This window comes from Capsella rubella, unplaced genomic scaffold (genome assembly GCF_000375325.1).
Source record: "Capsella rubella cultivar Monte Gargano unplaced genomic scaffold, Caprub1_0 scaffold_6, whole genome shotgun sequence".
Lineage (NCBI taxonomy): Eukaryota > Viridiplantae > Streptophyta > Magnoliopsida > Brassicales > Brassicaceae > Capsella > Capsella rubella.
This window is the reverse complement of record NW_006238918.1, coordinates 8612520-8637621: the sequence shown is the minus strand read 5'-3', so window position 1 is coordinate 8637621 and position 25102 is coordinate 8612520. Positions and strand designations below refer to the sequence as shown.

The 25102-nt window shown below is 32.8% G+C and overlaps 4 protein-coding genes and 1 long non-coding RNA gene across 6 annotated transcripts; 3 read left to right on the top strand and 2 right to left on the bottom strand.

The window, feature by feature from the left end:
* Positions 1–1467: 1467 nt before the first annotated feature.
* Positions 1468–4657, top strand: LOC17883826 (probable protein phosphatase 2C 71). Its single transcript, XM_006289952.2, has 8 exons — positions 1468–2052; positions 2277–2404; positions 2542–2640; positions 2735–2893; positions 2980–3066; positions 3137–3228; positions 3317–3391; positions 3496–4657. Exons 1-8 carry the CDS (start codon positions 1973–1975, stop codon positions 4525–4527), a joined length of 1752 nt encoding a protein of 583 aa, XP_006290014.1. The 5' UTR covers positions 1468–1972; the 3' UTR covers positions 4528–4657.
* A 131-nt stretch (positions 4658–4788) lies between these two features.
* On the bottom strand, positions 4789–6514 carry LOC17883343 (zinc finger protein CONSTANS-LIKE 4). Its single transcript, XM_006287935.2, has 2 exons — positions 5688–6514; positions 4789–5361 (listed from the first exon to the last, which is right to left on the bottom strand). Exons 1-2 carry the CDS (start codon positions 6438–6440, stop codon positions 5017–5019), a joined length of 1098 nt encoding a protein of 365 aa, XP_006287997.1. The 5' UTR covers positions 6441–6514; the 3' UTR covers positions 4789–5016.
* A 244-nt stretch (positions 6515–6758) lies between these two features.
* On the top strand, positions 6759–8216 carry LOC17882705. 2 transcript variants are annotated; one of them, XR_002833200.1, is made up of 4 exons: positions 6793–7107; positions 7266–7433; positions 7863–7908; positions 7995–8216. It is a non-coding gene; the product is annotated as an uncharacterized LOC17882705 (long non-coding RNA). The 2 variants fall into 2 exon arrangements; XR_002833199.1 differs by having other exon boundaries at positions 6759–7107; positions 7266–7908.
* A 2415-nt stretch (positions 8217–10631) lies between these two features.
* On the bottom strand, positions 10632–11341 carry LOC17882488 (protein GLUTAMINE DUMPER 5). The gene has a single exon (XM_006288823.2). It carries the CDS (start codon positions 11226–11228, stop codon positions 10827–10829), a length of 402 nt encoding a protein of 133 aa, XP_006288885.1. The 5' UTR covers positions 11229–11341; the 3' UTR covers positions 10632–10826.
* Positions 11342–22109: 10768 nt separating this feature from the next.
* LOC17883931 (cytochrome P450 714A1) lies at positions 22110–24798 on the top strand. The gene is made up of 4 exons (XM_006287422.2): positions 22110–22431; positions 23210–23690; positions 23778–24168; positions 24246–24798. Exons 1-4 carry the CDS (start codon positions 22140–22142, stop codon positions 24669–24671), a joined length of 1590 nt encoding a protein of 529 aa, XP_006287484.1. The 5' UTR covers positions 22110–22139; the 3' UTR covers positions 24672–24798.
* The last annotated feature ends 304 nt before the right edge of the window (positions 24799–25102 follow it).

Here is a 25102-nt window from a genome sequence, read left to right as displayed (position 1 = left end):
ATACATACAACGAAACACAAATACAAAAACTTCACTTGCCACAAAGCTCATTACAAAACTCCACAAACTGAAAAAACTTCATACATGCCACGAAACACAAACATCACACGAAAGCTAACAAACTGAAAATTTCATACATACAACGAAACACAAACACAAAAACTTCATACATACAACGAAACACAAACACAAAAACTTCACTTGCCACAAAGCTCATTACAAAACTCCACAAACTGAAAAAACTTCATACATGCCACGAAATGCCACAAAACATCAACAAAAAAATCGACAAAAACAAACAAACCCCAACAAGTTCACACAATCAACAGAAACAAGAGTTCTCAATTTTCATGGATACTATTCTTTCCATGACAAATACTGTTACGGAAACAAAGTCAAATACTTTCTTTCTAATTTACTCTAACTTTAATGCCTATCTATTTATAATGTCAAGAACAATTCATATAATCTATGCATAATTTTTTATGCTATCTATTGGCTCATTTTTTATTATCAATTTTTGTTATATATACTAAAAATATATATTCAATTCTAATATGCAAAAAATGTATCAAGAAAAATTTAAAACACCTTTTTCTCCTTGTAAGTGCCATACAAATTTTCACATTATTATTTTCTTTTTCTCGATGTGGTTCAGGGAGTGTAACTTTGTCTTGTACATTCGCTTTTGGTTATTTTTGTTGATTAAAACAGACGTTAATTTGTAAATTTCTTTATGTAAAAATCATTTTCTTTGGATATAGGATTTCATCAGTTGACGTTGTCGTTGTTGTTCTGATGTGATATTTTATTTAAAAACAAAAGTTTCTAGACAGAGAGGTTCATTGATATTAATAGAATCCAAAATACTCTATTAGTCCAGCAAGAAAATATTCTACAATTCTATTAGTTAACCTGAAACCAGTGGGTGGATCTTTTTATAATGTACAGTGCTCTAAGTATGGTCGGGTCACGATGCTTTATGGTGGAAGCACATATATACATGTTAGGCTTTTCTTGATTCTCCAACCAAGCTTGCTACTACTACTACTCGCAACATCTTGATAAATAAAGTATATGTGTTGTTACAAAATGACATTTATTTATTTATTTATGTGAACTCAATAATTTGAAACTTACAGAAACTTATTATTATTATTATTGTTATTATTTGGTATTAAACACTAACTTAGTTTTATATGATAAAGTCCACCGCCACTTTTTTGACAACTCAAACCATATAATAATATAGTTAAAAACTTCGAAATTGTTACAATAGAAAATAATGATATAAAGAAATGATTAGTTCATTTCCAACTAACTTGGTGATTGGTTTATATAAGTATATATTAATATATGTTAGTTCTCCAAGTGTTACATTTACGATAACTTTTTGCTATCTATAAAACTTAATTAGTGTTCAGTATTTTAATTAGACTATCATATATAGTAAATACAACTAAAAAGCAATAAAGAAAAGGAAATGGGAATTAGAGAGAATGATATTCTCTTCTCAACCGAATTTGATGAAGGAAAAAAAAAAAACCCTGATCAAACTTAGTTCCGGTGGAATAAAACTTAAAACTTGAAATCCTATTAAAAAAAAATTGAAGACACAAAACTTTTAAAATGTTAATTTATTGAGATGTGTCATCATTGGTCCGAGGTTATTGACTTCTGAAAGTCCATAAAAGCTTTCTATAATTAGCAAAAACATTTGACCCCCGGAAAATGCTAAACACCATTGCTTCCGGAACACGTAACACCGCTCACTGCTTTATGTTTCCTTTTTTGGTTTCTTACTTTATTTCTCTTCCTCCATCAATGAGATCTCTCTCTCTCAATCTTCTTTCCCCTTATTCTTCTCTTCAACTAGGTTTCCTTTCACATTTCTCCTTAATTTCTTTCAAAAGTCTGTATGTTGTCTGAAACTCTTGTGTTCTGAAGTTTTGAGATTTTTCTGCAAATAAAAATGGGATATATGGACTTGGCGAAATCGTATACGAATCAAATGCGGGTTGTTGAAGCTCCAGCAAGCGGAGGCGGTCTCAGGTTAAGTTTTCTTTCGTTCTTTTGTGTTTCCAGTTCAAACCTTATCTCTTCTTGTAGCTACATAACATGATTTGGTTTTGTTTGAATTGAGGTTACTTGATGAAAAAGTCATGTAGAACTCTGTTTTTGGTTCAGAGATGCATTTTTTTTAATTCCATTTGCAACGTTCTACTTAACATGCAAGAACTTATAGTCACAATGTTCATGATATTTTTGAATTGCAGTCAGAATGGAAAATTCAGCTATGGATATGCAAGCTCAGCTGGGAAGAGATCATCTATGGAAGACTTTTTTGAGACGAGGATCGATGGTATTGATGGCGAAATCGTTGGTCTGTTTGGAGTCTTTGATGGTATTTCTTGTCCCCTCTCTCAACAATAACTCATCACTTGCCTATATTCATATATGTCTTGATGACCTAAAGATTAGGTTTACCTATACGAAAAGAGTAAAGTATATATATTAATCTTTTCTTACTGTTTGTGACAGGCCATGGTGGAGCCAGAGCAGCAGAGTATGTTAAGCGTCATCTATTCAGCAATCTTATTACGCATCCTAAGTTCATCTCTGATACCAAATCTGCAATAGGTTTACTTCCAAGTTCTTTTGATGACGACTTAGTATTGTTTGATCCGTATACTCTATATTAACATTGTATTTGCTTTGTTTTTGTTTTGGACAGCTGATGCTTATACTCATACAGATTCTGAACTTCTCAAGTCAGAAAATAGTCATACTAGAGATGCTGGTTCAACTGCCTCCACAGCTATTCTCGTTGGTGATCGTTTACTTGTTGCAAACGTTGGTGATTCCAGAGCTGTTATATGTCGAGGTGGAAATGGTATGAATGATTACTCTGTACCTCTCTTTAAGATCTTATCATGTGAATGTTGTTTTGAACGAAATGGTTCATGTGCGATCTTGTAGCTTTTGCTGTGTCAAGAGACCATAAACCTGACCAAAGTGATGAGCGTGAACGGATTGAGAATGCTGGTGGCTTTGTGATGTGGGCAGGTAACAAGAAACTGTTAAGTTATTTTCCAAAATTTTGCACATAGTCGTTCTAATATATCTTCATGAATAGGGACTTGGAGAGTTGGAGGAGTTCTTGCGGTTTCTCGCGCTTTTGGTGATAGACTTCTGAAACAGTATGTTGTTGCTGATCCAGAAATTCAGGTATAGAGAACAAAACTTCTCTTGCATATGAACTCTATCGATCAGTACATCTACTTTTGTTTTATTAAGGTTCATGTCTTAACTCTAGGAAGAGAAGATTGATGATTCTCTTGAGTTTCTGATCCTTGCCAGTGATGGATTATGGGATGTTTTCTCCAATGAGGTTTGTGAATTTGAGGACCTAGTAATCTAGTATACATTCCCAATTATTGTTTCAACAAGTTTTATATCAGACTCAATGATTGAGAGATGTCTATGGTGTTGTAGGAAGCAGTTGCAGTGGTGAAAGAAGTTGAAGATCCGGAAGAGTCTTCCAAGAAACTTGTGGGAGAAGCAATAAAGAGAGGAAGTGCAGACAATATCACATGTGTTGTTGTACGTTTCTTGGAGAGCAAGACTGCTAACAAGAATGGTTCCAGCTCATCTGAGGAAACAAATCAAAGAGAAACCGCTGTTAGAAATGTCTCAGACCACAAGAACGCAGCCAAAGCAACCAATCAAGACTATATCGCAGTACACAAGGATTTGGACCGCAAAGCTGACAGTGAAAGCCTAAACCAAAAGCCAATTGCAGCAAGAACCGAAGAAATCTCAAATCAAAAGCCGATTGCAGCTAGAAATGATGATAGCTCGAACCAAAAGACGATTGCAGCTAGAAATGATGATAGCTCAAACCAAAAGCCAATTGCAGCTAGTAGCAACGAAAGCCTGAACCAAAAGTCAATTGCAGCTAGAAGTGATGAAAGCTCGAACCAAAAACCGATTGCAGCTAGAAGTGACGAAAGCTCTAACCAAAAGTCGATTGCAGCTAGAAGCGATGAAAGTTCAAAGCAAAAGTCGATTGCAGCTAGTAGCAATGACAGCCTGAACCAAAAGCCGACTGCAGCTAGAAGCGATGAAAGCTCAAACCAAAAGCCAATTGTAACTAGTAGCAATAAGAGCCTGAACCAAAAGCCAATCGCAACTAGAAGCAACGACAACTCAAACCTAAAGCCAACCGCGTTAACAGCAGCAGAACGCAATGTTTCTTCTGAACAAAGTGGTTTAGCCGGAGAAAAAAAACAAATGCCAATCGCAATTCGTAGTGACACAGAGGCCAAGAGCTCAGTCAAACTACCTAACCAAGGGAAGATCACATTAGATAATAACTTGAACCTTAACACTGCAAAGAAACCTGTCACAGCAACACACAACTTAGAACAGAGCGGATCAACCAATGAAAAGAATCGAAAGCCGATCGAAGTTCATAGGGACTCCTCCTCAACCAAGGCAAGTAGCGTCCCCTCTATCTCTTACTAAAACCCACACTAACTTCATAATGATCTTTTGGATATATAATCGTACTATGCCTTCATTTACTTTGAACTATCTTTAGTGTCTTTAAGATTTTGCCTCGACTGATTTGTCATTGATATAAGTTTTCCTTTCTTTGCCATCTTCTTCTTGAGGCCTTTAACTTCAATAATGTAATTCTTCTATTTGCCATGTACTAAAACCTGTATATTTTAACTTTGTTGGTTCTAAATGGTTAGTATTTTGTAATTATAATACACAAAAACATATTCAAAATCACATGATATATACAAAAACAAAGTTACATATAAACACCACCCACTCAATTCTCCATCCTCTCTCCCACAACAAACTCATCAACCAAAAACAAACATCTCGTTTTAAATAAAACGTTCGTTAAAAAACCTTTATTACACTAAAAACAAAACACCAAAGTAACCATTTTTAAGAGTCTACCTCTCTCTCTTTCTCTCGTTCTCTCCTTTCACTCAATACCTAAAACGTAGGTACAAGTCCGAACCCACTAAAGATACCGCCATGGCCAACCGCATCGTTGCTCTCGCTCGTATCCGTCCGCTTCGCAAACCGCCCCTTGATCCTCGGTCTCATTTCCGCATACGCTTTCCTCGAAGCATACCTTATCGTCTTCTCAAACTTCCTGTTCTTCCTCTTCTCTCTGTACCTCATTACCCTCGCCTCTCTCTCCGCCGACGTCAGCGGTACTGCCTTCTGGCTCCCCGGATCAGCTCCACTGGTTGCCGGACCACCGTAAGGATATGATACATCAGCTACTGAGCCACCATCTGGCACCACTCCCACTTCCAACGACGATGATGAGACCTGCAGTAAAAACATTAACAACTCTTTAAGACTAAACACCTTTGCATGTTCCGATTAAATTAACAATATCGACAAAAGTTATATGATTATTATATTTAGAGATACTTAAACTTTAGGATTATAATAGTATTTCATCTAATTACAGATTAATTGACAAATGTTATAACCCTAAATTTTAGTCAACCAATCATTAGCTCCCAAATAAATTAATAATTTAAGTCATTAAAAGTCGTAATAACCCTAAACAATTAACATTTTTGAAATTTGGTTACGAAACAATTAAACTAATCAGAATATAATTATGATTAATGAAGTTTTTAGCTTACGCTGTGACTGATGCAATTGTAACCACCACCATAAGCAAAGCCCTTAGATCCTCCGGTGAAATCCAACTCATAGCAATTCTCATTCACCGTCGGAACCCTAACAGTACGATTCTCAACCGGAACAACACCATCGGTGCCGGAGCTATTCTGCTCCAACGATTCCACCTTCGGATCAACATTCCCGTAGTCCAGATCCAGATACGGATCCGGATCCGAGAACAAGTACTGCTGACCCGTGTTCATCTCGGGACTATCTCCCGGAACCTCCTCAGCCGCGGTACCAGCAACCATCGCCGTCGTCGTAGTAGCAGTCGCAGCACTAGCCTTCGGATTCGGAAGCAACAGCCACGAAGCAGCTTCTTCCTCCTCCTCTTCGCGGCTCCCGTTACCAGCAAGATCGGAGAAGTAACAGTCGTCAAGGAAATTAACGGCCGTGTGTTTAACGGAACCGTCACTGGAGACGGAATCGTAAAACGGCGTGACGGGAACGCGCTCGTGGCGACGAGCTAAGGGATTAGCAGAGTGTATGTCACGGTCGCACGTGACGCAAAGCGCGGCAGCGTCAGCTTTGCACGTGACGTGAGCCGGTGCTTGCTCACAAACCTCGCACATCCAGACGCGCGCGTGACGGGACGCGAGTTTGTTCGCCGCGTGGACTTTGGAATCGCAGCTTAGGCATAGAAACGCTGCGTCTGGTCGACAGTATAAAGCCGCCGTCGCCGATTTGCACGAATCACAGAGCTTAGACGCCATTTCTCTCTCTCTCTTCTCTCTTAAAGCTCTCTCTCTCTGTAAAATAAGTTTCAGTGTCTCTCTCTCTCTCTATCACTTTTGTGGTTGGTGTTACAATGGCTTCACATGAGCGTGTCTACGAGTCTATCCAGGGGTATCCATCTAGATCGAATTAGAATTTGACACGTGGTCTAATCTTAGCCAAACAACGGAGTGAAAAAATAAGATTTAATTAAAAAAAAAGTATTGAAACACCGATGCTGTTCGGAATTAGGCACAATGCCTTCAACACTTCAGATTCAGTAACTATTGTTTTCTGAAAAGACTTTAATACCCTTAGTTATGTGATGTCATTCACAATATTTTTCAGCCAGAAATATTATTTCCATTTTCTTCTTTCTACGCATCGTCACATTCATTATCTCTATTATTCTCTCTCTCATCCGGCTGAACCATCGTTCCACCTCCAATGGAGAAGAAAAAGAGTAATTAGCATCTTAATCGGTTAGATCCTTCATCCTTGTTGTGGTAGCATCGACAAACCTCGAAGAAACATCAATCTATGATGCTTAATTCATTCAATCCGAGAAGGTGGCGGTGGCCGAGCCTTATTCATAAACAGCTCCATGTTTGTATACTGGTTTGTCCATGGTGCGACTCGACCTGCTTCCTCTAGTTCCAATTGGAGGTAATAGCCCAAAAGTAATTGTAAATTTATGTTACCTTTAAACATAATTTGACGGAATATCTAGCATAAATTTGACTGAATGTATTGATAAAATTGCAGCTTTGCATTAGATGTTTTGTGGAGTTTCTGTTTCTAAATTCTCTTTGGTAACCTTTCAGGACACTGGTGATAACGAGAAGTGGAAGGAATGTTTATGTGGATGACACCCTTGTTTTGTGAAGTCATCTCTACCAAACACGTAATAAAAGAGTGGAGGTTCCAATTGAAGGTATATAAGCCAATTTTGTGCTATGATCTGCTCTGACCTTGTAACTCTTCATCTCAAGGTAAAGAATGATATTTGGCAGTTTGTATGTTACCACTGCGAGTTTATTCATATGCCTTGTATTTGGGATATAGCTTTGATTACCACGGCAAAGTTAAGTTGGTTTCCCTTGGGTTTAGTGATCTATCTTGGCTTTAGGGTATAGTTTTGAACACCACCACGTTGTGAAATTTGTCTGCCTTGGGTTCATTCATCGAACTTGCCTTTAGGTTATAGGTTTGAACTTTGAACACTACCCATCTTTATATTAATTTCCCTTGGGTTTAGTCTTCTATTGTGGCTTTAGGGTATAGTTTTTAACACCACCGCGTGGTGAAATTGGTTTCCCATAGGTTCATTCATCCCACTTGCCTTATAAGTTATAGCAAGAATTATAATGATGTTCTAGTTTCCGATACTCTTACTATATTGCTAATCTGAATTTGTGTAGGTGAAACAAATGTTGAGTTCGCTTCAGTCTTCATCACAATTTAAAGGTATGACAATACATTAATCTCACATTGACATAGGGGTATTTACTTCCTTCCTCTGCTTCATTCTCTTATTATCTCCTTTGTTCCAGCTGATTGTCATGGGGAGATATATAGATGTGGACAAATCAAGAAGAATGGAAAGCTTCTCACTTTATATCTCAACGAAGCTTATGGATCTGGATTCCAATCCAAAAACTGAGTAGTTGTTCTGATAAAATCGATGATCTCACTTGTAATTGATTCATAGTGGATAAAAAAAATTCATGATTAAATTTTTATATACGATAAGAAAATAAAGCTAGTTTCGTATATATAGTTTTTAAGGAATTTTAATTACTAGTGATTTAGTGGTCGAAAGAAAATATATTAAAACTATCTTGTGGACACAATATTACCAATTAATAGATTGTGATTTGTGAATCAAGCAAATACGTAGTTTCCTATGTAATACAAAATTGTTATAATCAATTGGTTAGCCATGCTTAATTTGTCTGATGTCATCAACATATTCCAAGGTTAAAATTGTCATGCACAGTTCGATTTTGCTTTTTATTTTTGCTATAGTTGTAACGATGCCTAAATCCGAAGTTAGATCCCAAATAATGCCTATTCTTACAATACACTCAAAAAATAATGTATATTACTTGGCACTATAGTTCTGACTAATTGCATTAAAATGACTATTACTATGTTTTTTACACACTTGTGTTGATGATTCTGGATACTAGACATTTGGCAACAGGTGTTTTTTTATTTTTTTGCGAATAATGCGTAGCGAATTTGGCTAAGGGTTTATAGAAAAGGTTGTTGTTGTTATGTACAAAATACAAAAGTGAGATTTGAGAAGAAGAAAAAGAAGTTGAATATAGTTGTAAAGAAGTGTTATTATGGGGTAGATGAGTGTTAGGACCACCACCCACGAGAAGCAAAGACTTAAATGGGAGATGATCACTGTGGTGGCTAAAGTAAATGGCCGGTGGGTAGGTCGGTCGTTAGTGGGCTTAATGGGCCTGACAATGGACCATGGGTTTTAGTTTTATCTTTTGTGAGATAGTGTGACTATAAATGATTGGGTTCTATGGATCCCTTTTCTGTAACAGTGGTGATTTTTTATCTTTTGCATATTTTGTTGTTGGCTAATTTGCCTATTTCTTTAGCCCAGTAAACATTATTTCTCAATCCGGTTAAAGTCACAAAACTCATTGCTTCCATAGAACCATTCTTTTTTAAAATGATAGAGAAATGTGTAAATTCGTACATCCCCTTAGACCATAGATCAGAGCATTTTATGTTATACCGCTTTCTTCCTTCTACTAAAAAAAAGAGAAGCAAAAGAGAAAAAACGAAAGAGCAAAATAAAATGTTGACATCCATTCTCGATTTAAAAGTATACATGTTTTGTTTACACAATTACCATTAAAAAAAAAAGTATAGAAAACTACAAATAAATAAACAAAATTTTGGGAGAAACACATTTCATTCGCATGTTACCTGTTGAACCTAACTACATGCATGTTTTTGATATTTTTTTTTCAATTTATTTATTTATATATATCAAGTTGTTAAAATTCACAAAGATTGGAAAATAACAAATATCATGGAAAATGTGGAAGCTCTCTGTCTCTGTGCTGATTAGTGTGAAAAAAAAGATTTGATTTTATATAATAATAATAAGCGTTATGCAATAAATAAGATGGTTGCAGCAGCATCGCATCGCCGCGTCAGCGTCAGGTGATTGCATCAAACAGACCAAAGTCATTATATTACAACTGTTCCAAAGTAACCTAAAAAAAACAACAACCGTCTACGTACTGACACATGTCCATATTATGACGTCATCTTCGTCTTTCTCAAAGTGTTTTTTTTTCCTTCTTACCGATAAATAAAAAATAAAAAAGCTTGCCGGCGGCAAAAACCATGGGAAAGTGTCGAGTCATCAATCCATCAATTAATATTATCAGTTACGAGTGAAACGATGAATTGACAACAGTATCGTACTTGCTTCTTGTACTATTCTTAAAACTACTACTAGATCACTTGCAATATCAATTTTTAAATAGCAAAAATATAAAACACTTTGATACAAAAAAAAATTAAAAATTAAAACACTGCATTAATTTAGAGAAACAAACCCTATTAAAAAGGAGTGAGTATTCATATTAAATTTCTGACAAATGATTCAATTATAATTAAAGTATCCAAATTTTGAAAGCTTATTTACAAAACAAAATTGACACAATAATAAAAACGCATATGTTAATTGTGTAGGTGTTGTTCTATATGTGGTATCATATAAAATAAATTGTGTCGGATAAAATAATTTTTTTTAATATACACTTATAAACTTATGCAATATTTTTCAAAATACACTTCAAACCAACATCACTATTTTCACTGTTTTACCGTCACGATATGATGTTGTTCTCTTTCTTAATTTTGAGTTAATACATCTCTCATCTTTCTTTATTAATTTTTGGTACAATAAGAAATCAAGTATTTAATTCCCACTTAAAGCATCTTCAATAGATGGCTCACTCAACCAAAAACATGCTCCTCTAACTTAGAGTGGTAGCCACTCGAAAAATTTGGTTAAACTTCTTTGTTTTTTTTTTATGGCAAATTAACTAGAATTTGGCTACATCAGATCAGGTGCATATACCCTTTAAACAAAAGGTAACTTGAAATTTTAGCTTATACTAGCATAAGTACTTTCATATACCAACAAATATAGAGAAAGAAACCCAAAATATGCCAACTTCTTTGTTCACATTCACTACTCTCTAGCAAAGATTTTTACATTTTCAAGTTCGATAAAAACAGAGGAAAAACTAAATCCCCCAAACAAACAAACAGAACCGACAAAAACAGAGGACGAAAGTAAAAAAGAACACTCTTCTTGAGTCTTGTCTTGAGAAGAGAGCTCAATGGTCTTCTTCTGCTCCTTTAGATTCACCATTCTGCCCTTCTTTCCTAGTCGTAATTACGCAGTCCGGGCAAATCTTGGCGACGACCGGAGTAGCCAAGAAAGTGGGGTTGTTTTGTCCAGCCATGATCACAAGAATCTTCTCTTCGAAAACCTTAGCCACCACTTTCTCACCGGACTCGGCTTGTTTCTCCTCATCGTCTCTTTCACGAGAAACTTTCCAGTAAGAGCAACCGAGCAACAAGAGAGCAAAGGCTATGAGTCCGAGCATGGCTGCTAAGCCACCGAATAGGTAAGGAACTGGTGTACGCCACGGTGGACGTGTTTGAGACGCCACCATTGTCGACGTCGACGACATCTTTGCATATATATTTCCTCTTATGTTTGGAAACTGCCTCATTGTGTTTTTTTTTTCTTTAATCTTCTTGGAATTGTTGAAGGGTAAAGAAGAAGAAGAAGAGGAAACGTGAAACTTTTGTGTAAGCTACTGTAAACTTTTTTGTTTGTTGTTTAAGTTGTGAAGCTTGGAGTGGTTTACAGATTATTTATAGTAGTGGCAGAGTAAAGATAGAGAGAGAAATGTAAATATTTCACAAATGTCATTTTTTTTTTTTTGAGTTTAAAATTATTAGAAAACCAATATGAAGGTAAGTGGGTCACGGAATCTCCATGATACGTTACATTTGCTTTGATCATGCACCAGGTTCGAAGATATTTATTAATGTTTTTTTTGGACTTTTACATATACATCTTGAGTTTTTAAACTTAAAAAATGGTTAACCAATTCTATTGTGATTTATGTCATTGTATTGTGATTTTATCTTTTGTGTGGTAAAAGTTATATGTTAAGTGTTATTCCATCATGGAGTTAAAGTTGAGAAGTAACTTAAGTTTTATAAATTTTTAGATTATTTTTAAATTCATTTGTGTGGATTTTAAAGTTTTCATGCAATACGTTTTGAATTTTGATTCTGATTAAAATCTTTAGTTTTAAATAACAGTACGTTTTATTGAAGTATCAGAAATTTTATTCTTGAATAACACTAAATTTGAAATTATATTTAACATGATTTACAAATATAAGCTATAACAGTGCTAGATTTTAAAGCATAATTTAAATTGTTTTGAATGAATGTAAAAATATATTTAAAAAAACAAACTGTGGTCTAAAAACTGTATAATGAATCAAAACTTGAAATCAATCCAAGAATATATGCAAGTCTTTTTTACATGTTCTATGTTCCTTAAAAGACAATAGACGGTTTACTATGAATCGATCGATATTTTTGAACGGGATCGTCGATGAAGTTTCTTGATCTTTTGCAATTCCATTCATGCCAAATCATCAATTCAAAATAAATTAAATAATAGTGAAATGAGAATGAATTTCAATAAAATTTAGTTTTATAATAATCATATCTTAACCCGAACTAAAAAAAAAAATCATAAGAGATTCGTAGATAAGATAATGAGCTTAATTCCCAACACTAAATCTCACATTTTAAGATTTTCACACTGCAACAAAAATACTTAATATTATGGTCTTTCTTTTTTGGTTTATAAACTTGTAATTTTATTGATATCAATCATATTTTGGGGAGAGACAAAAAGAAAACATAATTATTATATTATTTTGGATTACGGAATATAAAGCGGGCCAAGCTTGTGTGTTTTATTCGGGCCCATGAATTTCACATGGCCATATTATTATTACGCTAACTCAGGGGTATATTTGTCTTTTAAAAATGTGCTATTTGGATAATAATAATTTTGCCCCCCTAACAGTAAAAGTATATATATTTGGGTTTTACTTTTTAATATTCCACAGATTTTATTTTTATGTTTCCATAGTTGGATGGGAATATTTCGTTTTGTATAATCATTGGTCAAGTCAAGTCTCTTAATATATTTAGATTAGTGTTTACATATATTTTATATTATTAGACTAGATATCATGTACTATTTATCTTTAAATGGATAATTTATATGATATAAATAAACCATACCGGATGAATATATAGAAATAAAACTATTATAACAATAGAGTGGGAACAAAAGATGAATATGGATTCGATATTATTCTTGGATTATGTTTTTTTTTTAATTACACATATCTTTAAGTAGTCTTGGTTTTAACTTTTAAGTAATTTTTTCATTATCCATTATGCGTTGAAATATCCGAAACTGAGAATTTTACTTTTTAACATTTTCTCCTTTTTATTTATTTTTGAGCATTTTTGAGAAATACCCCTTTTGGTGTACCCCTTTTTAAAAATACCCCCTTTATCTATCCATTTTCAAAAATACCCCTTTTTAAATATAAAAATTATAAAGTTTTATATAGTTTATAAGGTACTTCTATATAATAACTACTACTGGGAGATTCGATACGAATATTTTAAAATGTTTTAAATAGTTTTAAATCGTTTTTATAAGTTTTATAAAGTTTTTATCAGGTTTTTAAAAGGGTTTATATGGTTTTTATAAGGTTTTTATAAGGTTTTTATAATTTATTTTTACGCTATTTATGAAAGATATATAAAGTTTTATACACATATAAAGGTAATTTGTGTATATATTTATAAGCTTACACACATATTTGGATAAATTTAAACATTTTTAGTAAGTTTTTTGATAAAGTTTGAAAATGGGGTATTTTTAAAAAGATGTATATGAGAAGGGGTATTTTTGAAATTCCCCCTTTATTTTTTCTTTACAGAACTTTAAAAACATTTTCGTGACTTTCGAATTTTATTTGTCACCAAACCCGTTACATCTACAACGTACACATATCTCCGATATGATGAGTTCAAATATCGATTATATATGTCGGCCAATTTTTTTGAACCTATCAGGCTTTGTATGCTGAACTAATAACTAGAGTTCACCAAAAGATAACTAATAACTAAAATGACAAATTAATAATACTATTCGTGACACTGGAGATGGTCTAACCTGCAGGCTTAGTAAGCATTTGTTAATTGATTTTATCAAATCTCATCCATTAAGTTTTATCATAATATATATTCAAATGGTATTTGTACTCTACGTACTAGTGTTATTGATGCATCGTCGCTTCAATTCGAACCTGCATGTTGTTAAAAAAATCATTTAAAATTGTAGATCACGACAAGTTGTTTAGCTTAGATCAAGTTAAGTTAAGTACTTGAGTTTAAGTTTGAAGCTAAGTACAAATATGTATGTTTCGAAGCAGTATATATATGAGTTTGTTCGACAATACAAGAAAATGAGATTATGGGAATATTTTGATGGAGTTGGAGGAGACATGACAACTTGAAAGAGAATTTGTAATTGTGGATTGTCAACTTGCGAATCTTTTATTTCTCCTTTGATATTAATTATTAGGCAAGTAAAGCAAACATACACTTTCGATACCTTTGGACCCATTTAACCATATTCATGCATATCTATATATGCAGTTATGCACTATGCACATTGGCATATATACGTAAAATGTATAACTCACGTACGTGCATCAATGCATTATGCATACTAAAAAAATAGAAATATAAATACCTTATATATATAAAAACATAGAATCTTTGTTTTCCCTTTACAAGAAATTTGTTTAATATTTTAGATTTTTATTCTAACCACGATTTTATTAAAAAGCTAGGAATCTTACTATATTATATCTTAATGTATTTAGAGATTAGTCAATGCTAGTCACTGTGAGTCTGTGACTAGTTCTACTTAACAGCTAATTAATTCATAGTATTTTCTATTTTCCAACTACAAAAAAATTGTTTGTAGTTTACTTTAAGCGATTGGTTAGAAAGAACATGAACCCTATTTTACTTTTATACTTCTGTATGTATGATACAATAAAAAAAAACCAACATAAATAACAAAGGTAGCACGATCATCGTAAACTTCTTAGATATTTTTATTCATTTATAGAAAAGGTTATAAATTGTTGGGTTTATAAAAGAGTTGTTTCACCCAATTATGGAATAATTAAAAATGGGTTGACAAAAAAACATATTCCCACGATTAAATGTCTGCAAAATTTGTTTTGTTCATAGTATAAAGATGATTCCCCCAAATCTGTGTAATTTAGATAAGCTAATTAGAAAGCAAGAAATATTAATTATTAATGAAGAAAGAAAGAACACATAGATTCTTCTAAAATTGGATCAATCATGTGCAAATAACCCACTTAGATCATATGAATAAAATTAAAGGTTACACTGTATACTCTTGTCAACAAATATTCTTATTTCCACCATCGCAAAAGCATCTGAAGTTTTACTCTCTCCTTTCACTGATATTAGTAAACTACTTACCTGTTGGTTAAGCCAAAGGGTCATCTCTTGTTCATCACGACTCCATCACGTGAAGCATAAACATATATATCAATATGATGATATGTATGCACATATATATTGAACTTAAATACACATATGATACAAATACAATGATAGTTGTAACATGTGAATGGAGAAAGTGATTGATGTACGCAAGCTATAGATGGATAGAGAGATGGGTGATACCGATTTGTGCTTGCATGAGAGATTCGCTTCCATGTACGTGGGAGAGAGGCTTATAGATTTAATGTGAAGCCAGAGAATATATTTTTTTTATTCATACAACAATAAAGTCATAAGATTATTCGAGATCTTGTTGTGAATCAAACGTAGATACGAATATATTTTCTGCCTACATTGATGTATCGATCTGTTTATATATGACTTTGTGAGACATTTAAGAATCATATCTAGCTATAACTTCTTTATTTTATATGTTTAATAATATTGATTTTGATTCTTTGAATTAATATAATTAGTGAACATATATCTCTTCAGTTTAGTAGTCTATAGCGAGGGGTATGTATTTGTGTTTGTTGTACATTTTATTTAAAAGAACGGTGAAATATATGGTATTTTTTTAATTACAAAATTCGGACAAAACAAATTCAAATGTTTTCACTAGTTTAGATTTTCATGTTCAAAATTTACAATAAATTAAATCATTTCTATTCTAAAATTAGGTTTCAAAAGATGCAATGAGACTGAAATCTAGTGATTAACTCTCTCATAGCGTACAATCCTTTTACGATGGAAGGGTCAAACGTAACATAAATTCCTTATTTAGGCATACATAATAATAAGACTACACAGTTCAGCTGATCACAACTCTACTTTGCAGAGGCATAATGTACTTGAATAAATTGATTATACTTGATTAAGTATCAATTGTTGGTTCAATGGCTTCATCTATTTATTTTTCAAACAATATAATATGGTTAAATTAAACGATTATAAATTTTGACATTAAACTCATGAAACAAAACCGTTAATAGAGAAAGAAAAAAACAGCTTTGAACTTTGTTGCTAAGAACATAGGTTCGTCATTACATATATCATCAAACATTGTTGGAATTTGAACAATAAGACTCTAAGTCAGCCATATGATAAATACTTGACACCATATCTATGTTATGCTAAAGCTTTACAACATAACTTGTGATCATGTAAGAAAAAACAAGTAATCTTGAGATTATGAAAACGTGCGGACAAATAGAATATGGATATGAGAATTAAGAAAATATAAAGTATGACGAAAAAACATATAACCTGTGCTATCGAGTGTTATTTTTTTTTGGGTAGAGAATATTATGTGTATGTTAAGAAGAAAAAAGACACTAATCATGATGATATAAACAATAGATAATAACTATGAAATGTAACTTTGGTAAATGATAAAATGCAACTGAAGATTAAAACTTTAGTAAATCATAAATCCCTACTATAGTAAAAGAGAAGTACAAAAGTTTCTTGGGTCGGGTTTTTTTAAAAAATTAACCCGAAATTTTTCAATTGGATCTTACTAAAAATTTAAAGATATTAAATACCAGTTTCCATATATATTATTTCGAAATCTACCAAATTAAACCATCAATATCGGTTTTGGAAAGTACATTAATCTTAATTTGTTAAGGAAAAATACATTAATGTATGATTTTGTATATTGGTTTAACAAATTAACCTAAAAATCAGAAATATAAATTAAATATAAAATATTTATCAAATTATCCATAATATTTCAAAACAAAATGTTCCTTAAATATCTTATATTAATATTTAGATGTATAGTTTTCTCCTATATTAACTATGATCTTCACACCAATTACGGGATAATTCATTTTCAACCATCTTTAATATATTTATTTGGCAATAGTTTCGAATTTCTGGCTTGATTATAAAGCTAATCTTTTTTTCAACGCTAACCTAACTCTAAGAAAATATTATCTATATAAATAAGTTTCTGCTACCAGAAAATTGTAACATAAACACAGATTTTACATTTTAACACGATAAGAAATAAGAAATCATTGGCTCTTTATTTGTTTATTCTAAAGATTTGCAATTTTACAAAACTGCATGAAAGGTACAAGTTAAAATCATGTATTTATGATTATGCGGTGTACCGCGGGTCAATCCCTAAACTTTAAAAATGATTCATAGTATAATATTTATACATGTATATATGTCACATATTGTTCTAAAATTAACAATCCAACTAAAATCATACAATTTAAATAATTTTGAACATATTCGAAACCAACACAAAAAGTACAATCTAAAAATGATAGAATTTAATTAATAATCAAAATAAAGTAAAGCAAACACAAATAAATTATTCCGCAACTTACAAACCCGGTAATTTTCCCCTGTGCTGTAGCGCGGGTCCGAATCTAGTTTTTGTGTATTATGCATGTAGGAGAGATATAGAGTAAATCATAATTAGTCGCATTAACTATTATTAATTAACTTATAAAAGAAATGTCAGTCTGCAAACAAAACAATAATATATTTTCTCAAAACAAGTACTGTGAATTGTTCAATTCGCACACTCTTTCAGTTTCTAAACTCTCTGACGACATTGTATTTGCCATTATCTGCACAGTTACTTACTGTTATTTTTTCAAGTTTTATATGTCATAAGAGTATTGCATTACTAATGTCTTGATGATGAAGTAACTAGCGACAGCCAGTTGTTAGGACATTCACAAACTTGTCCTGTTCTGCAATGTGTCTAAAGAAGATGGTGTGTTTTGGTCTGCTCTTACTTCTATTGCAGCCTCCCAAGTCTCACTTTCTTGATAACAACGAATCATTCTTGTAGCTTTCAGACCATCCATAACCAGCATGCTTCATTTTGCATAGAAAAGACACTAGAGGAAGAAAGGTAACGTCCTTGAAATTTTCCCCTTACCATGAGTACTAACTTGTAATGAGAGCGTTGAAACGCACGTATCAATGAGATGACTCAATTGCTTCATGCATCATTGACGGTAACACCATTATGCTGATCCTATTAGCATCCACAAGCATAATCTTGAGTTTTAAGAGATGGTTATCACAAACTTTGGTGTTTTGCTTGTCAACTGCCACAAGATTCATATTCCTGAAGAGAAATTTCTCATCTTTAAGATATTGATGAGCTGATTCAAAACTATGACCGACGAGCATGAGAGAGGTCAATAGCTAGAAAAAACATTCAGCTCAATGGGACTAGATATAGACCTGTCACTGCATCATCACTTTAAAGTCATAAAATGTTTGGGCCAATAAACAGGTCCAACTTAAACTGGAAATACCCATTAGCTGGTCATGGACAATATTGTTGGGCTACATGGTTGCAGTTAGGCAACAAATTTGTTCGTATTATGCAGTAATGCTGAACTGAACAGTAACCATATATAGTTTTCATAGTTTCATAGTAGCAACACCATTTCATTACAATTTTTTTTAATGCTTTATTTACTTTCAACATTCATATTAGCTTTTTCAACATTCATATTAGCTTTTTCAATTATAGAAAAAAATATATTTAAAACGACAAATTTTCACTGTCGTCATAAGTTTGTTGCTAATAGCGACAAATTTGTAAATATATTTCGTCACTAAGTTTTGCAATTAAGAACTATAATATAGCAACAAATTTCATTATTTTTTTCGTATATTATTTGTTTGTCCGTCGTCATTAATCTCTCGCTATTAATATGCTTATGTATGTTTTCTTATCTGAATACGTTTTATTAGGTAACATATTGATAAATATTAAGCTACATGGAAGGAACTATTACTTTTTATTTATTTGTGTTATGTTATGCTATTTAGTTATTTAACGTTTATCATATTATACGCCTAGTTTTGTTCCCCAAAAAAACAAAACTTTATTTCTTTTCTTTTTTTTCGGATAAATATAAAGATTGGGTGTGTGGATCGTCAACATCATACTAGAGATCAAAAGATTTCGAACTGATCTTTTCAATGTTCATTGAAGGGAACTCGAGTTCACTTTTGTCCCTTGTACTTCGTTTTTTTCTTAACTTTATATGTTCATTAAATATGCTTCGTGTTATGAACGAAAACCACTAGTTTTATTACAATTTTTTTCAGCATATAATTACGAATTATTGTAATTCGTCAAATATTTCTTAGTGATGCATCTAAGAACTTGTCATATACATACTTTAATAATTATATCAGGTGAATTCTAATTGGTAGAAAACCCTATGGTCGTTATTGCTCATATAGGATTTTTTCCATCGGCAAAGAAAGTATTTGTCGTCTTATCTTTATATTTTTTCGTATGGAAATGTTAATTAGTTAATATACAAATATACAATATGTATATGAAAGACTAAGAGTGATGTAGCCAGATATTTGGATAGCTTCCACATATTGTTTTAATTTAATTTTATTAGTTTTTCAAGTGTTTTAGGGTTTCTTAGGATTTTGATTAATCTACTATATATAAGGTTGTAATGAGAGATTTCTCTCTTTTATTAGAATGTTTTTGCTAAAAAAAACTGTAGAGAGTATTCAGAAATCTTAGTTTTTGGGAATTCTCAATATTAACAAATCTAAAATTGTTATCTCTTAAAATTCTGCTACATTAAAGAGAAATAAATTTCAACAGACACTAGTGTAGCATAAATTAGTCCTTATATTTTCATCTTTTATCTATGAATGATAAGAATTTAAGTTGGTACCTAAACAACAAATAAAAGAAGAACTCTTTGTTTACTATGGATATTTAAGAAAGAATGTGAGCTTATTTAGAATTGAATTACCAAATTATCTTCAAAATTCAAAAATAGATTTTACATTTTATACTAGTCTAAACTAGGTTTTGTGATTTACTAATTTTTATGGTTTCCTAAAAAATATTACGTAACTCCTTTTTTGTTTTTTTGTTTATATTATCTTTTTCAAGATTTTGAGAAAAAACTAATATATACAGCAAAAATCAAAAACTAATTATCTCAAAAACCAAAAACTAAAAGCTAAAACTCGTTTAAAAACTACAAAACATTCATAATATGCGTCTAACATATCAAACGGTGGGAGGGATATTTTGTTTTAAATGATGCCATCCGCGTTGTCGACATATGTGATCGATGTCACATTTTCGATTTTCCAAGACAGTAATTACATCAAAATTAACTAGCGCAATGACAAAATTTTGGTCAAGTTTAGATGGAAACTAACAAAAGAGTTACACTAGTTGCATGGAAAAACTAATTATGCCAAAAAATATATATATAAAAGGGAGTAAATTCTAGATAATTTAACAGTTTTTCTAACAAATAATTTTTGTCCGATCCGCTTATAAACAACCTAAGTCATCGTTTTCATGGCTGTAAAGAAGTGGATAATTTCATAAATATAAATCGATAAAGCTTATATATAAGAAAATATTCACCATATAAATGGATAAGATCAACATATATACAACATCAATAGAAAAATAAGTTTTAGATATTAGAGATAGTTTCCCAAAATCGACGAGAAGTAAATGACATAATTCACGACCAAAATTGATGGTATATGACCCAATAACAAACATCTGACAATTACTAATATTACGAGAATTTGCAGATTTTAGAGAAAATATATATTATCATCTAGCGATCCCAATAATTTGAGTTAAAGAGCACACAAGTTTAGATGGAATTCTACTCTCGTTCGTTGGCGTGCAACAAAAAAAAAAGATATATATAGATGACATTTTATAGTTTAACTAATTCATTAACTTCCTAAATAGTGAAAGGACTAGATCATATATTAAACATGGAAATATTATTAAACTAAACCATATATGTATATGCAAACTCTAGGTAAGATAGATATTTAGATCTTACTATAAAAGGAAATTTCTAATATTTTTTTTATTATGTGTAATGAATACATAGTAGTGCAATAGATTATAATTATTAGAATTTCTAATATGTATAAAAACATACTGGTTAGATAAAAATTGATTTTAGATAATTTCATTTTATGAGAGAAATCTATCTCTAAGTTAGACGTATAGAACTTCATTTCATTTTACTTTGCCGGGGCTATTGTGTATTTGAAACGCACATGACCTCATATAATTGAACCAAACGATTCTTTTGGGGAAACAAACTGCAATTAATTAATTTTCAAAAAAAAAAAAAAAAATTGCAATTAATTACGATCACGTTCAAGATGACCCAAGAGTTTGGTCATAAATTTTGAGTTTTATTGTACTTTGCGATATTGACATAAAGTTCCAAATACGTGACGCTGGACTGTGTCCCTAGCTAGCTGATATCTTCAATTAAGTGTAATCTGTATCTAGTCGCACCTCAGCACGTTATATACAATTTTTACATAATTATTCGTATAAGACCCCAAATAATATACTTCAAATTGCAATTAAAGAAGCATTATCATGTACGTATGCATATAATTTTATTATCCCAACTTTTTTTCTCTTTTTTTTTGTCAGCAAAAAACAATTGTACCCTTCTCGCATTAATTAGAACAGACACACAATAAGAGGGACCGAGAGATAGAAATAAGAATACATATTTTTCATGTTCTTATTTTATTTTTTTGCTACGTACGTTACTGTAATACTGTGTATATATGTAGTACCAGTACCTCATATAATAGATAACGCACCATTTAATTATTTGAACATTTACCTCAAAAAGCAAAGTACTCTCTATCTCTACTTCATTCCAACTCTATGCGTATGTATCTTAGTGTATGGACCGATAAGCAAAATTATATGTATAGCTAGGTAGACACATGGGCTACAGTCTTATGTAAATATTACAATTATTCATCAAAAGCAAAGTACTTCCCCACCTTTTTATTACATATACATAATTAATACATTATATTATATCATTTTAAAACCTCAAAAGGAAATGTTCGGCTATATATATAGCTAGCCAAAGAAGAAGCAAGAGAGAATCAAAGTCGTGAGTGAGTTCAGAAGCTAGCTAAAACATAAAGAAATAATGGAGAGTTTGATGGTAGAGATAGCCAAGACAATTTGGTGGATACTAGTTATTGGAGTGTTAGGTTTAGGGATTAGGGTGTACGGCAAAGTGATGGCGGAGCAATGGAGGGTGCGGAGGAAGCTGACGATGCAAGGAGTGAAAGGTCCTCCGCCGTCGCTTTTTGGTGGAAACGTGCCGGAGATGCAAAAGATCCAATCACAAACTAAACACTACTCTGGCGATAATATCATTGCCCATGACTACACTTCTTCTCTCTTTCCTTATCTCGACCATTGGCGAAAACAATACGGTATGCTCTCTCGCTCTAGTCTCATAGTTTCAACAATTTTTAATAACTCCAAAATCTACATATACATGATTATTGGATTAGTCCGGTTTAATTTGGTCGGTTTTTGGGACGGATGATAGAAGATAAAACAAACTCATATATCTCTTCACAAAATCTTGTAGATCTTGTAAATAGATAGTGACTGAATCTTGAAAGGACCACAATGTTACATACATGCATACGTGAATCATATGTGCATCAGTGCATAGTGATTGACTCATTGACAGCTAATCAAGGCCTGATATAATATATGTGTGTATTACGTATATGTAACGTATGCATGGCTTGACATGACAACCAACCCCGCAGAATTATATAAAATAAAAAAACATATATCGAACGCTGTCTTTTCGATTTGTTTATCATTAAAGCCAGTAAGGTTTTGTACGATCGGGTCTACTATAAAAAAAAGTTAGCAGTTCTATTATATGATTCGTTCTCAATGATTCATTTTGATTCTCCTTTTTTCTAGTAATAATCGTAAAATATGTTTTAGATATTGATTTTTTTAATACCAAAGTAGTTGTCGCTTCGCTAGCACTCGTGGATTGGTAATAGTATATCATCATTTGTGTTCTTTTTTTCTGTAGTTGGTATCAATGTTAAATCATGAGTTATGTTTTGATTAAGAGGAACTAAATTTTGATTCTTATCATCATCACCGCTTCCTAAGTTTGGTTTTGGAGCATTTATTTCTATGAGTAATTTTAATTGGAATTGAAAAAAAATGATGTGTTAGGGAGGGTGTACACGTACTCGACGGGGGTGAAGCAACACTTGTACATGAACCACCCAGAGTTGGTGAAAGAACTTAACCAAGCCAACACTCTAAACCTTGGGAAAGTCTCTTACGTCACGAAACGCCTTAAATCCATACTTGGTCGTGGTGTCATCACCTCTAATGGGCCTCATTGGGCCCATCAACGACGTATCATCGCCCCTGAGTTCTTCCTCGACAAAGTCAAGGTGATGGTGGGATTGGTGGTGGAGTCGGCGATGCCAATGCTCAGCAAATGGGAAGAGCAGGTGAAAAGAGGAGAAGGTGAAACTGCGTGTGACGTGAGAGTGGACGAAGACCTAAGAGCTGTCTCTGCTGACGTTATCTCTAGAGCTTGCTTTGGGAGCTCTTTTGCCAAAGGCAAAGAGATCTTCTCAAAGCTTAGATGTCTTCAAAAGGCCATCACTCACAATAACATCCTCTTCAGTCTCAATGGCTTCACGTAAGTGTATTCAAAAACCATTTAATTTCCCTCTATATGTATATATTGTAGTTAAATGTCATGTTGATGAATATTATGTTTTGCAAGTGATGTTTTGTTCGGGACTAAGAAGCATGGGAACGGGAAGATTGAAGAGTTGGAGAAGCATGTTGAGTCTTTAATATGGGAAACTGTTAAAGAGAGGGAAAGAGAATGTGTGGGAGATAACAAGAAGGATCTAATGCAGTTGATACTAGAAGGGGCTATGAGTAGTTGTGACGGTAGCTTGGAGGACAAGACACAATCTTACAAAAATTTCGTGGTGGACAACTGCAAGAGCATCTACTTTGCCGGCCATGAGACCAGCGCAGTTGCTGTCTCTTGGTGTCTTATGCTCCTCGCTCTCAACCCTTCTTGGCAAACTCGGATCCGCGATGAAGTCTTTCGTTTCTGCAAGAATGGTATTCCTGACGCAGACTCTCTTTCCAACCTCAAAACGGTAATTTACTACCTTGCATCTCACGACAAGTTTCTTGACCTCCAAGTCTGACCATTTAACATCACTTGCACATATAGGTGACAATGGTTATCCAAGAAACCTTAAGGTTATACCCACCAGCAGCATTTGTGTCAAGAGAAGCCCTTGCAGATACAAAACTCGGAAGCCTCGTGGTGCCAAAGGGAGTGTGCATCTGGACATTGATCCCTACATTGCACAGAGACCCTGAGATATGGGGAGCTGACGCGAATGAGTTCAAGCCAGAGAGATTTAGCGAAGGAGTCTCTAAAGCATGCAAACACCCTCAGTCCTTTGTTCCGTTTGGCTTAGGGACAAGGTTGTGTTTAGGGAAAAACTTTGGTATGATGGAGCTTAAGGTTCTTGTGTCACTTATTGTGTCAAGGTTTAGTTTCACTCTCTCTCCCACATATCAACACTCTCCAGTGTTTAGAATGCTTGTAGAGCCTCAACATGGTGTTGTCATTAGAGTTCTAAGACAATAATTAATATCTTATAGCTTATGATTTTAGTTTTTTTTTTACTCCTATGTAATATCTTATTACACTATAGTCTATAGTAATAGTGTTTTTACGTAATTATATTAAATTTTAAATGTGTTTAGAGTGAACAATATATGGATTTGCTAAATTTCTAATTGGTTGGTGAATGTTTGAAATAATATTATATAGCTTTGTTTGGGTCGTGTTAAGTATTCAAATATAGGCCCAATAACATTCAACAGCAGAAAGTATTTGAGCTTTTCGAGCTTTGGACCGGGCGTCTCGAAATTGCACACTGTGTATTATTCTTAATGTTTTGACAAAATAATAAATATCTGAAATTTTACTATTTCATTTTGTCTGTAATAAATTTATTTTTTTTGCTTGTCTGTAATAATTTAATTCAATAAAAATAAATTTTTGGACTTATGTAT

Bases quoted from the DNA above. Each gene is read 5' to 3' on its own strand.
- LOC17883826 (XM_006289952.2), top strand. From the start codon at position 1,973: ATGGGATATATGGACTTGGCGAAATCGTATACGAATCAAATGCGGGTT. The intron at 3,067-3,136 runs GTAACAAGAAAC...CTTCATGAATAG, and splicing joins TGGCTTTGTGATGTGGGCAG to GGACTTGGAGAGTTGGAGGA. The intron at 3,229-3,316 runs GTATAGAGAACA...TCTTAACTCTAG, and splicing joins TTGCTGATCCAGAAATTCAG to GAAGAGAAGATTGATGATTC.
- LOC17883343 (XM_006287935.2), bottom strand. From the start codon at position 6,440: ATGGCGTCTAAGCTCTGTGATTCGTGCAAATCGGCGACGGCGGCTTTA. The intron at 5,362-5,687 runs GTAAGCTAAAAA...TTTTTACTGCAG, and splicing joins ACAATTGCATCAGTCACAGC to GTCTCATCATCGTCGTTGGA.
- LOC17882488 (XM_006288823.2), bottom strand. From the start codon at position 11,228: ATGAGGCAGTTTCCAAACATAAGAGGAAATATATATGCAAAGATGTCG.
- LOC17883931 (XM_006287422.2), top strand. From the start codon at position 22,140: ATGGAGAGTTTGATGGTAGAGATAGCCAAGACAATTTGGTGGATACTA. The intron at 23,691-23,777 runs GTAAGTGTATTC...ATGTTTTGCAAG, and splicing joins TTCAGTCTCAATGGCTTCAC to TGATGTTTTGTTCGGGACTA. The intron at 24,169-24,245 runs GTAATTTACTAC...TTGCACATATAG, and splicing joins CTCTTTCCAACCTCAAAACG to GTGACAATGGTTATCCAAGA.